Below are 12,939 nucleotides of genomic sequence, written 5' to 3' on the forward strand. Positions count from 1 at the left end.
ATACAAGAATTGCTCGTTTAAAGATATAAGGTAAGTAATGGAAAGATCTTAATATATAGTGTAGGAGAAATAGTACAGTATACGCAAACAATAGAATGTTATCACTTGATATTTGATAAACTGTAAATATAAATATAATTACGCTTTTTTTTAATTAATCATAATTTATTACAAACAAAATCATATTTCCCATCAACTATTATCCTACTTGACTGAAATATATTTGGCATTAATCTACAACTGTTGTCATTCGTTAATAATAATCGTCGATTTGTTCATATTCGTTCGTATTCTGATCTTTGTTGTTTATAGGTTCGGTAGGTTCATTGTGGTCTTCCTTAATCATGTCTGCTGCTTTTTCACCTATCATCATAGTTGGTGCATTCGTGTTCCCACTTGGACTTAGCGGCATAACCGATGCGTCAACGACCCGCAAGCCTTTGATGTTATGAACTCTTAACCGTTCATCCACTACTCCGTCTGGCCCCATCGCACACGTTCCAACGGGATGCGCTAGTGAACTGACAGTATTAACAACATAACATGCCCAGTACTCATCAGTTCCATAAGCTAGGCCGTCACAACCTTTTACGCTCAATCTCGCAACCTCCGCACCGACTTTCCTATAGTACGATGTTTCTACCACCCGCATCATATATTTTATAGTCTCTACCATTATTGCAATATCTTTAACGTTCCTAAAATATCCTATCTCTACCAACGGATCATCTAAAGGATTGCTGCTTCTCAATTTCACTTGACCCCGCGATTTGGGATGCAGAAGAATCATATTTGTAAGATCTATCTCCCGATAAACGTTGGCTTTACTCACTGAATAGCAATAGTCTTGAACCAAATTCGCTACTACTCTGCAGCCAAACAAAAGAGCTGGAGCTGCAGTAGCGCCAATACGAAGGTTGAACAGTTGAATATGAGGTTTCGTTTTGCCATAATACTGGCTCGTAGAACTGTTGAGCCGTATGAAACCGTTTTGTAAAGGTATTGGGAACGCATCCAATTCAGTAGGGATCAGCAAATTCTGAACGGCCGTTTGGAAACCTTTTTGACCTTTGATAACTAGAGTTATTAATAGGTGATCTTGTAAATTCTTACCAACAGGTAGGTCGGTTATCGTGTCAATATTTAATGGTGATAATACTTCACGAGGACCTATCCCCGAGAGCATAAGAAGTTTTGATGTGCCTATAGTACCGGCTGATAGAATTACCTCAATATTAGCATACAGTGTTATTATTTCGCCCGTTGGAAGCAAAACTTTAACGCCATAGGCTCGTAAAGTCGATGGATCTATTAACACTTTGGTAACTCTCGCAAATTTTGTAACGTAAAAGTTTGGTCGATCTTTAGTTGGTCGTAAATATGCCTCAGCAGTGCTCGATCTTCTGCCTTTTGAGAAAGTAAAATGCGGTTTGGATGCTCCTATCATTTCATACCCATTTGTCTCTGGAAGCCTTTTGATACCAATTTCTTCCCATGAATTTAAAACTTCGTCGTGTACTTTTTCATAATACATGTTTGCTTTCGGTCGTGATACTGCAACAGGGCCAGAGGTTGAATGATAATATGCGTTATGTGGATCTTGTAAAATTGAATAGTCTGTGATGCGTTCAAGCTTCTTGTAATAATGCAAAACTGTATCCCAGTCCCAGCCTGGAGCAATTTTGTTCCACTCTTCGAAATCTTCTGGTGCTCCTCGAGCGTAAACTTCTAGGTTACTTGACGAGGAGCCTCCTAGCATTTTCCCACCACCCACGTAAACTTTTCCATCGGCATGGATCTGCCCAGTACCCTCATCGAGTTCAACATCATAATCCCAATCGTATTGTGAGTGTATAAGTGTCCCGAACAAACTTGGTATCTGGAACAATGACAAATTAATTAATAATAAGTATAGATACTTAGCACAATTTGGTTTTTCAAGTCTAAAGTCTCAGATATGCACCATCATGTACCAAGTACGGCCTAGAATATCCCCATCCACAGATATTGGCAGAACAATATCTGCACAGCTATTTGAACAGAACTTAATAATCGGTGACAATTTCCTGTTAAATTAAGAAACCATTTCTTCGATTTTACTCAAAATACTACACTGTAGGTTTACCAAAGTGACGCCTAATGTTTTTCAGTATGCGGCAAAAACTACCATTAATTAAACTTTATGTTTAATTTTGCTTTCTATCTCTTCTACTTATCGTTTAATTAATCGACCAGTAATAGAAAGAACAATATTTTAACAGGCTATTAATCGAAATTTACCGCTAAATAAAAACCGATTTCAAGCCCTAACTTATAACCCAGGCCGACTTAGGTCGCGCGTACTGTCGCGCACGGCAATGAGAACTTTACAGAACAGAACAGATTGTTAAGTCACTTTTACACTTAACAAACACTAAGCAATTATTCATTGTAAAGTCGACATCTCCTGACGATGCTCCGGTTTCGGGGCGAAACGTACGTAGAGGGTTCATTGTTGAAGATTTGTTTGGTGTTAAGTATAAGGATTGAAGAAATTATTACACCACACAGACTCTCCTGCTTTTCACGGACTATAGCAAATTAAGCTTAATTTTCATAATATATTATGGATTTCCGCAAAGTTACGCCTGCTTCTGTCCAATACAAATCAAACTCAGCTGACAGCTACTTTAGTCTACATTTGACAATTTCACATAAAGCTGATGCCTCACCACACTACCAGGCGGAGGATCGCCCCCTGCTTCAAGTAGCAGCACCTTCCAGTGACCGACTTCGCTGAGTCTGGCAGCAACAGTAGCACCTCCCGAACCAGCTCCAACGACGATAAAGTCAAACTTGTAGCCATCTGTAAATAGCACAATTTTATAATGTTATACTATAATTTATCTGTTTTTAAGCGGTGATTGACTAGGTAAGAATTTGATCTGCAGCACACGCCTCTTTCTTTTCGCAGTTACGTGCGTTTTAAGCAATTAAATATAAACTGATTTAACTGAGAAGGAAACCATCGTAAGGAAACCTGCATTCCTGAGAGTTCTTCACATCCGCACTTGACCGCAAAAACCCTACTCATTCTAAGAAGAAACGCATGCCATGGAGGGGGACAGTGATGAGATGAAAATGCTGATACAAGGCTAGTTGGAAGTGGCATGCGTTCATACGCACACACGTACACGTGTGAATGACATTTCAAGTCATAACTTCTGGAAAGGGTTCTCAATATTTGTTTAATCTATTTATTGAAATGATGGTTATTACAAATAATGGTTCGCTTTTCTTATAAACGTGACCACGAAAAAATTGGCCATCGGTTTAATTGTAAACACAGCTTATGTTATGGTTGTTACTGCGTATCTCTTTTTCTCTAAAAGAATAAGTTTACATAGGATTTAGAGCTCAGAGCCTAGAGAGAGAAGAAGCCGGAAGAACAGAGTAGTGGCTCTTTTCCAGCATCAGCATTATACAATTTTACAATCATTATTCCGTCTTGGAGATTAAATTGGAGCGAAAGAACGTTTCAAGCAACCTTCGTCATTATTAACGTAAAAACTCAGGATGTATAAAAACTTGACGTACTTCATCCTTAGCATAGCGTTGCTCATAAGGTAGGTGTCAAATACGAAGGCAAAAAAACACCCTGTTTATGTAAATTGAGTGCATTAACTTTTATGTGTGTGCTAATTACTTGTATTTACCTACAAAACGCTTCCGGCCCTCAAAGACCGACAGCGATGGTAGATAACCCTCAATTATTGTATGATAGGGGTACCTATCATACAATACGTTATATTCTTTTCTTTTTTTTTTTTTACTTCACTACTTGTGAGCCCTTGACTGCATTCTCACTTGATGATGCAGTCTAAGATGAAGATAAGGCAATTATATTAAACACACGCTCCTAATCGGTTTCTACAGGACATCGTACCGGAATGATAAATAAATAAAATACACAATAAATAAATATACTACGAGAATACATGCATCGCCATTTAGCGCCAAAGTAAGCGTAGCTTGTATTATGGGTACCTACTAAGATATTACATATGAATATTTTTATGAATAATATACATAAATACTTAGAATATACATATAAACACCCAGACAATGAAAAACATTAATGCTCATCACACAAACATTTTCCAGTTGGGAATCGAATCCACGGCCTTGGAGTCAGAAAGCAGGGTCGCTGCAAACTGCGCCAATCGTCGTATCGGTACGTCTTTGTCGCTAGGGTGGTAACTAGCCACGACAGAAGCCACCCACCAGGCAAAAATACAGCTTATTATCTTTTTACATTTAGCATTCTTTACTCAGCAGTAACGGTTGGTAAGCAGAGTGGACGCGACCATGGTATGGAAAAGGGCTTTGAACATTTTAATAAGGAGCCTGACTTACCTACAAGAATTGCTCGCTCGCAATCGAGAAGTCGTTTTCGAGTGTGGAAATACTAAAACATCGGAGTAAAATAGATTTTATATCTATACAATTAAAGCTCAGATTTGCCTACAATACTTAGCTAGGGCTTTTGACAGGAATACAGTATTTGCGACGCTAAATAAAGTGATATTAGGTCCATTTTACTTTGACGATACAGAGTTTTATATGGGAAAACGGCTCCTCGGTGGCGACCGTGCAAATCTTATACTAAGGTGCACTATTTTTTCCATCTACAATATAGCGTCTACTGGTTTTATACATAAACAAGTACTAAGTAAGGTCAAACAGTTTTATAGCGACAAGTTTCAAAGTTATCAGTAAATAGTATCAAAGTTAAAATGAAACGTAAGAAAAACCGCTAAAATTTTGGTTAAAAATTTGCATAAACGCATCAAAAGTACTATAGTTACATTTAAATTAAGGAAGTGTTGACTTTTTTTCCAAAGAGTTATTTAATTGCTGTGACCCTTAGCATGTTTCCGCCAATCCGCTCTGGGCCAGCGTGGTGGACTACGGCCTTAACCTGTTCTTATAATAGGAGGAGAACCGCGCGCTGCAGTGGGTCCGTAATGGGTTGATGATGATCCAGAGATAATGAGACCCTTAGATAAAGCTTGCTATACGATCGAGAGTAAGCAATTTTAAAGCAATACACTCTATTTATTTCACTACCGATATATCAAATAATTAATGCCAAGTAGTTATTACATCAACCTCTGTTTCAGAGGGACTAAATACGGTAACCAGCACGTACTTCTAATTTTTCGGAGTAATGTGCGTTTTAAGAAATTAAATATCACTTGGGAAGAAAAAGATCGTAGGAAACCTAAATGCACGAGAGTTCTCCACAATTTTTTTATTGTAAATTTCGCGATCATTGCTGTCAAACGTGACAAAAGTGACGTTTGACAGCAAAGATTGCGAGATTTACGCCTAACGCAAGCCCGCCCACGTAATCACCCTGCGCAGGTGTAGTTTGGGATTTTTTAATATTTGTGAGTTTTCTCTGGTTTGGTCTGGTGGGAAGTTTCGGCCTTCACTAGTTAAGATAATTTGCCAAGCGATTAATCGTTCCAGTACAATGTCGCGTAGAAACCGATTATGGGTTGATGTGCAACTGACATGTTGAAATTATTGAAATTTTGATATTAGATAGAAGAAGTTACTTTGTTGTTTTCGATTAAGTTTGTTTACATAATAATTGAAGAAATGTTGATAGCCCAGTGGGTTACTTTCGAGGGGGCGAGTTCGAGTCCAGCACGCACCTCTAACTTTTCTACGTTATGTGCGTTAGCAATTAAAATATCACTTGCTTCAATGGTCAAGGAAAACATCGTGAGGAAACCTGCATGCCTGAGAGTTCTCCATTATGTTCTCAAATATGTGTGGAGTGCACCAATCAGCACTGGGCCAGCTTGATGGACTATGGCCTTAACCCCTTCTCATTGTGGGAGGAGACCGGCAGGGTGATTACGTATCTCGCGACAGGTTTGCGACAGGCGTAAATCTTGCAATCACTGCTGTCAAACGTCACTTTTGTTTATTTATTGTATGGAAAAGTGACGTTTGACAGCAGTGATTGCAAGATTTAGCCTGTCGCGAGATACGTAATCACCCTGGCGTGCCCTGTAGTGGGAGTGTATCGGGTTGATATGATGATGATGATGATGATATATATTAATTTCGTTTAGTTTACATATTCGTGTTTGGAATTAATAATAAAGCACACGGAATACTGGAGTTTGAATTTTCAATACCTTTTAGCTGAAAAGAGGTCGGCCATCCAGCAGGGGACACGGCAGTCGACAATGCCAGCAATCGCAAAATCCATTTCAACCAGGGATTTTCCCTGTCATTTTGGATTAAGCCGAGAAATCTATTCGCGATCACATTGAAATTCATTATTATTAACAATTATAACACTTATTATGTCAAATATCCTTGCACTTTTAATTTGACATTAAATTTAAATACGAACACTGTTATTTATTTATGGATTTTACGCATAACATTAAATAATTCTTCGCTTTGTTTATGTAAAAATATATTCTTACAAAATTAACCGTTTTGTTCTGCTTCGTTTCGCGTAATGATTATATACATTGCCAAAATATATAGTATTGCATGCGCCAATGTACACTAACTTCATATAAGGTAGGCTAATCTTGATTGGCCCATTTTAAATAATGTTACCGTCGATTTAGGTGAATTTACATAAATAGATTGTTTCTTTTTATTACGTACATTTAAAAGCACTGCACAGTGTTTATACACCTGCGAGTGAACTCAATTTCAACGAAGACATTGATCCTTATATCATTAACGAGGCTCGCCTTCAAGGTAATAGGTAATAGAGTACGTTCGCTAGATATATATTTGACCTCTCGACAGTCTATTTACCTAGTTACCTTAATTCGAGAGTCGCTTTTAACGGAACGAAGACATTTCCCATATACTCGTAGGTACCACGATCATCATCATATCAACCCATTACCCATAAGTATTTATGGTATATTAATCATATATTAATTTTAAATTATTAGTATATTTATTTTTTATATTTATCAATAGTATTTTTTTTTTATTTGTGTAGTCTGATTTATGTATTAGTATGTAGACATTCGTATGTATGTACTAAATAGTGTACCCCACCTATTTGTTGTCTTTTTAGTTTTCCTAATCCTAAGATTGCCTGGCGGAGATCGCTACTTAGCGATAAGGCCGCCTTTTGTATCCTGCTTCATTCTTCATGTGTTTGTTCTTTTTTTGTCTCGTTTTTCTGAGTGGTGTACAAATAAAGAGTATAAATAAATAAATAAATAAATGAAAAGGGGTTAAGGCCGTAGTCCACGACGCTGGAACACTGCGGATTGGTGAATATATAACTTAGGTATACCATATTTATGTCTATTTAAAAGTATAGTAGGAGATGCAGTAGACCTTTTTGTGACATATCTAGTCCGGGGTAATACTCCTACCATGCTTATTTCTGCCGCTTAACTGCATTGTTGCAATGTTTTGTTCCGGTCTGAGGGGCGTGGTTGCCGGTGTTAATACAGACACATGAGGCTTAACACCTACGCCTTAGATTGATAGACAAAGGGCTAACGTGTTCCTTCCATTTCCCTGAAGTATTGCACTGTTTACAGGGGATGGTCGTCCATTTACAATCAGGTGGGTGGGTCTGGTTTGTTCGTCAATGATTACGATACAAAAAAATTTATATCCCAAGGTAATTTTGGACCAGTGGCGTGCACTCCATACATGCACAAAAGCACTGCCTACCCTAAAATTTAAATATAACTGGTATAAGAGGAGGTTTTTTGCCGTTTTATGCCATTTTCCTGCTGTATGCATACCCTGGTAACTTACGATACCCAGTGAACGCCACTGTTTTGGACCTTTTTTTTTTTTTTTGTTGACGGGGGGGAAATCTCCTGATTACGAGATACCCGAATTGTGAATAATTGGGTTATGTGGGATTTCTACCCACTAAAACCCCCTCGGTTGCCGGCCTCAGCACATGAAGGGAGGCTCCGGGATCTCCTAAGAACGCACCGGTGCCTCCCGTGTACGACGCCTTTTTGGGCACGTCCCGGGAAGAACACTTCCACACTTTACCAATTTTTTTTTTTTTTTTTTTTTTTTTTTCCACAAATTCCCTTCACCTGGGACAATTAAGTGCGCGGATCTAGCTAGTTGCTATCGTGACCTCGGCGCTGTTTTGGACCTACCAATGCATAAGTGTAAAGAATATGCTAAAACACATTTATAACAGCGAGGTTACTATACAATTGATGAATTTCTTAATGACAAGGTTGCTTGGAAGCATCCAGCTCCGCTTTCATCTCTCGCAGGATAGAAAAATGAATGTTAAAATGTAAAATGTTAATTGTTGATATTGGTAAAGAGCAACTGCTGAGTTTCTTGCCGGCTTCTTCTCGGTAGAATCTGCCTTCCGAACCGGTGTTAGAGTCACTACACACAGACAGACTTGACGTTTCAAAAGTGCTTATATTGGGCCTACTTGAAATAAATGAATCTTGAATTTTCAACTTCTTTGAATGTATACTTATGTATATCGCAGGTCTAGTGGTTAGCATGATCAAGTACAAATCACAAGGTTCAATTCTCAGGGCGTACCAAATATAATTATTGCTTTTAACCAAAATCATAGTAATAGCATGAAGATCGGAAGTTAAAAGTGTCCACCCTAGTACTACGGCACGGTACGGCAGTGCACGTGACCCGTGGGTTGCGACCCTGCTTTCTGAGTCCAAGGCCGTGGGCTCGATTCCCACCACCAACTGGAAAATGTTTGCGTGATGAACATGAATGTATTTCAGTGTCTGGATGTGAACTGCATATTATAAGTATTTATATGTATTATTCATGAAAATATTTATCAGACATCTTAGTACCCATAACACGCTTACGTTGTGAATATATGGCGATGTGTATAGTAAATATATTTATTTATTCATTTACTTTCTTAACAGTTATTAGTCGGTGGAGATCTGTCATCTCAACAGCTTGTTGTGATTGTTTTGGCGACCTCCCAGGCGCAGCGGTAAGCGCTGTTTTAAGCGGGAGGTCCCTGGTTCGACCCAGCAGGGGGCACTTTGGGAATTATAATTCCCGAATTTTCTTCGGTATGCTGAAAGGTTTACTGGGGGTACCGATAATGACCTGCCACCAAACGATTTAGAGTTCTGGTACGATGTCGCGTAGAAATCTGTTAGGGTTATCAGTTTAATATATGACTGCCATTCCTCTAACAGAATAGCCCTTTACCATCTTGGCTACATCATCACTTAGCAGCAGGTGAGATTGCAGTCAAGGGCTAACTTGTAGTGTAATAAAATATGTAAATATAATCTGTAGGTAGGTATTATATAATAATAGATGTGCCCTGCGGCTTCGCTCGCGTAATTTTGGGAGGCAGCGCGGCGTACTGCTACATAGTCTAAATCTATAGTCATATATGAGATTTTTTCACAATTATTTTTTTTTCAATGAAAAGTATACTATTTCTAATACCTCCAAGAATATGTATAAAAAGTTTTATGAAGATCGGTTCAGTAGTTTTCGCGTGAAAGCGAAAACAAACATACTTACATTCACATTTATAATATTTCATATTAGTGGGGTAAGGACCAACATTTACCACATAGTCAGTTAGGCATAAGTTTCTGACTAATGTCATGATAATTACTTTTTAATGACAAAAATGCATTGGAACAATCTGCGTATTGATTCTCGTTATTAAAATCTTCATCATCATTCCACACCTTCACCTAGTTCCACAATTTGGCACAGGCCAATTTTTTTTTTATTCCGCTACAATCTAAGAAGAATTAATAAATACACTTTTTTTACTACACGTTTAGGATGATTCGCATGAACACCGAGGGCTTTGAGGCTGTAGGAGTCCGACATAATCAGCGTGCCTCTTTGTGGCGCGGTAGTTTCCAAAAAAAAGGGATAGGGGTAGACAGCTAACGTTCGCTATCAAAATTAAAAAAAAATTAAGTACATTTCTTTCAAGTAAGTTTAGTTTAAAATCAGTGGCGTGCACTTCGCCCATGCACAAAAGCACTGCCTACCCCAAAATTGATAGAACTCGTATAGGAGGAGGATTTTAGCATTTTTTCAATCTTTCCTCTGTATGCATACCCTGGTAAGAAGTTTATAAGTATCGCAGATTTTTCAAGCCCTTGATCGTTAACATAAAAACCTAATTACTTAAATTAAAAACGCACATAACTCCGAAAAGATGCCGGGTGCCTGGGCTCGAACTCCAACTCTCGAAGCCTTACCCATTAGGTTATCACCGCTATCAACTTTAAAATTAAAAATATTACTCTATTAAAATTACCTCTCAAAGGGAAGGATTGCGGCCATCCCACTGAAGATATGACCTCAAAGAAAGTCAAAAGCCGCGCTAGCCATTTGAACCACGGTCTGTCAATAGCAGTTCTGATGAAACCACGAAACTTAGTCTCGAACACAATAAAAAACATAATTAAAACACACAACACACCACTTTGTCGATTGGTGAAGGAAAAAAAATTATGAATTCAATTCACAATAATTCACTAAATCGTAATTATTTTTGTATTGAAAATTCTGAGTAGCCGTTTTGTACCGGTAGCAACTTTTCGTAGACTGTTTGAATCAATTAACGTTGCATGGTCGATCTAGTTCAAATGTAGTCAATCAACCCTGGTCGAAAACTATATTCACTATTACAATTTAGAAAGAACTTGTCAGTTTGTATATTATGTGTGTGTAAATAGCTCGTAGAACCGGGGGACGTTGGGTTCCCAAGGTGCTGGAATGGTGACCCCGCACGGGTAAACTCAGCGTTGGATGGCCCTCAGAAGATATTAAGCAAGTGGCTGGGAGCCGCTATATAAACAAGCGGCCCAGGACAAAAGACCTATATACAGCCGTAATGGGTGACAATCAGTTGAAGTGATTATGGTGATAGTCAATCTACCTTGGTCGAAAACGGTATTGAAAATGTAGAAGAGTTTTCAGTTGGTGTGCCAATATGTGTAAGATAGATTTATTTATTTATATTGATTCTATGTACTTTTAAATAAATGAATTCAAAAAACAAATTTAGACCGTACAAAATATATAGTCATTTCAGATAATATTTTCATATTTTAATTAATTATTTATTTATTATTCTTTAAAATAATTGTTTTATAAATATAACCTAAAATAAACTATTTAAAACTAAATAAAATCTAAAACGTCCTTGAAACCACCGCAGCGAGGCACAGTTAATAATTACACATACTTATTTTAATTCGTGCTTAAATATATATTTTTTTTTTACACAAAGAAGTAGATACTGAGACCAGGCCTCGAGAGCATTCAAGCAGAGTAAGGTGGAGCGCGCTAACCTACAAGATGACAATAATTCACTCTCGACTTATTTCAATAATTTATTTATACAGGCTACATTTCATAGAAAAACAAACGGTCCCAACGGAATTTGTACAAAACTGTAATAAACACGGACGAAGAACGCAACAGTTAGTCAATTATATATCAATTATATATCAATAGGATGGTGGTATAGCTGCCACAAATTTTATGAATATACTCGTGGTCCCTCGAAACTTCGTCCGCGTATAAATGATTCCTTAAAAAGTTGGGGCTAAGCTCCTATTGGTCTTAGCGTGATGATATATTATCCTATAGCCCTCCTCGATAAATGGGCTATCCAACACTAAAAGATTTTTTCAATTCGGACTAGTAGGTAGCTAATATAATATAATATATAAATATAAATAAACTACGACAATACACACACCACCATCTAGTCCCAAAGTAAGCGTAGCTTGTGTTATGGGTACTAAGATAAAAGATGAATATTTTTAAGAATAATATACATAAATACTTATAATATACATACTAACTTCACACAAACATTTTCCAGTTGTGGGAATCGAACCCACGACCTTGGACTCAGAAAGCAGGGTCGCTGCCCACGGCGCCAATTTCTGCCAATCACAACACGAGAACATGGCATTCAAGTAAACAAAAAAACAACTTCTTTAGCTTTATATTTTACTAGCTGTACCCTGCCACGCTTCGCTGTGGCACATTGTGATTGAATGGTTGAGAAGAATAGATAAATACAATCCTTGATGCGTATTATATATCATGCTAAAATTTCAGCCCGATCGGTGCAGAATTTTTTGAGTTTTTGGAGCGTACACAAAACAATATAACATTTTTATATATATAAGATTAGTCTAAGATTTGAAGTACTTATGTCTTCCTCCGTAGAGTATGATAGGGACAGTTGCAGCTCAGATCGATTCTAGCTATCAAAATTTTATCAAGATTTAGTTTTCATATTCCTTCGTTTTCTCATCATCAAACTTAGCCGATTCATTTATTTTTAGCAAGACAATTTTAAGAAAGATTATGTCTCTTTTACTTTCTTTCATGTTATTGAAGTGAAAACCTGTTTTTGCGCACAGCGCACAGTATTTTCCGTAGGTATTAAGTTAAGCTGAACCGTCACGCTCTGAGGTGAAAGGCTCAATTAGGACAACAGCTCGCCGAGTATATGCGAGCGGAAAATATAGAAGTATATTCAATACATACATAATAATAATTTAATAGTAATTATTTATTAGTGTAGTAAAATTTTTCATAAAATAAGTGGCCTATCGCTATTCTCAAAAGAAAAGGAGAAGGTAAATGTATTTTACATTACGCTGCGACCCTTAAAGCCATAAAGCCGAGCAATCGAAGCGCACGTAGGGTATGTGATAGCTTATATATATATAGCTTACATAGCCTTGGTTGGGTTAGTATAGGAAGTAAATATTATTTATTCATTCGAAAGATTGAAAAATCGATTAAGTTTGCCGATTTATCAGATAGCACAAGTACATGCCTAGTATTTATGATAAAGAGATTGACAGTCGTCACTTGACAATAATGACATTGACAGTTCGCCAATACCGAATC

The 12,939-nt window shown here is 37.5% G+C and overlaps 1 protein-coding gene across 1 annotated transcript; it reads right to left on the reverse strand.

The window, feature by feature from the left end:
- Nucleotides 1-253: 253 nt before the first annotated feature.
- On the reverse strand, nt 254-6,342 carry LOC120625057 (oxygen-dependent choline dehydrogenase-like; the record flags this gene model as incomplete). The annotated part of the gene is made up of 3 exons (XM_039891965.1): nt 254-1,879; nt 2,712-2,845; nt 6,195-6,342. Coding segments are annotated over 3 exons (1,908 nt in total), but the record flags the coding sequence as incomplete, so codon positions are not given.
- Between the last annotated feature and the right edge of the window lie 6,597 nt (nt 6,343-12,939).

This window comes from Pararge aegeria, chromosome 7 (genome assembly GCF_905163445.1).
Source record: "Pararge aegeria chromosome 7, ilParAegt1.1, whole genome shotgun sequence".
In the NCBI taxonomy this organism is placed as follows: Eukaryota; Metazoa; Arthropoda; class Insecta; order Lepidoptera; family Nymphalidae; genus Pararge; species Pararge aegeria.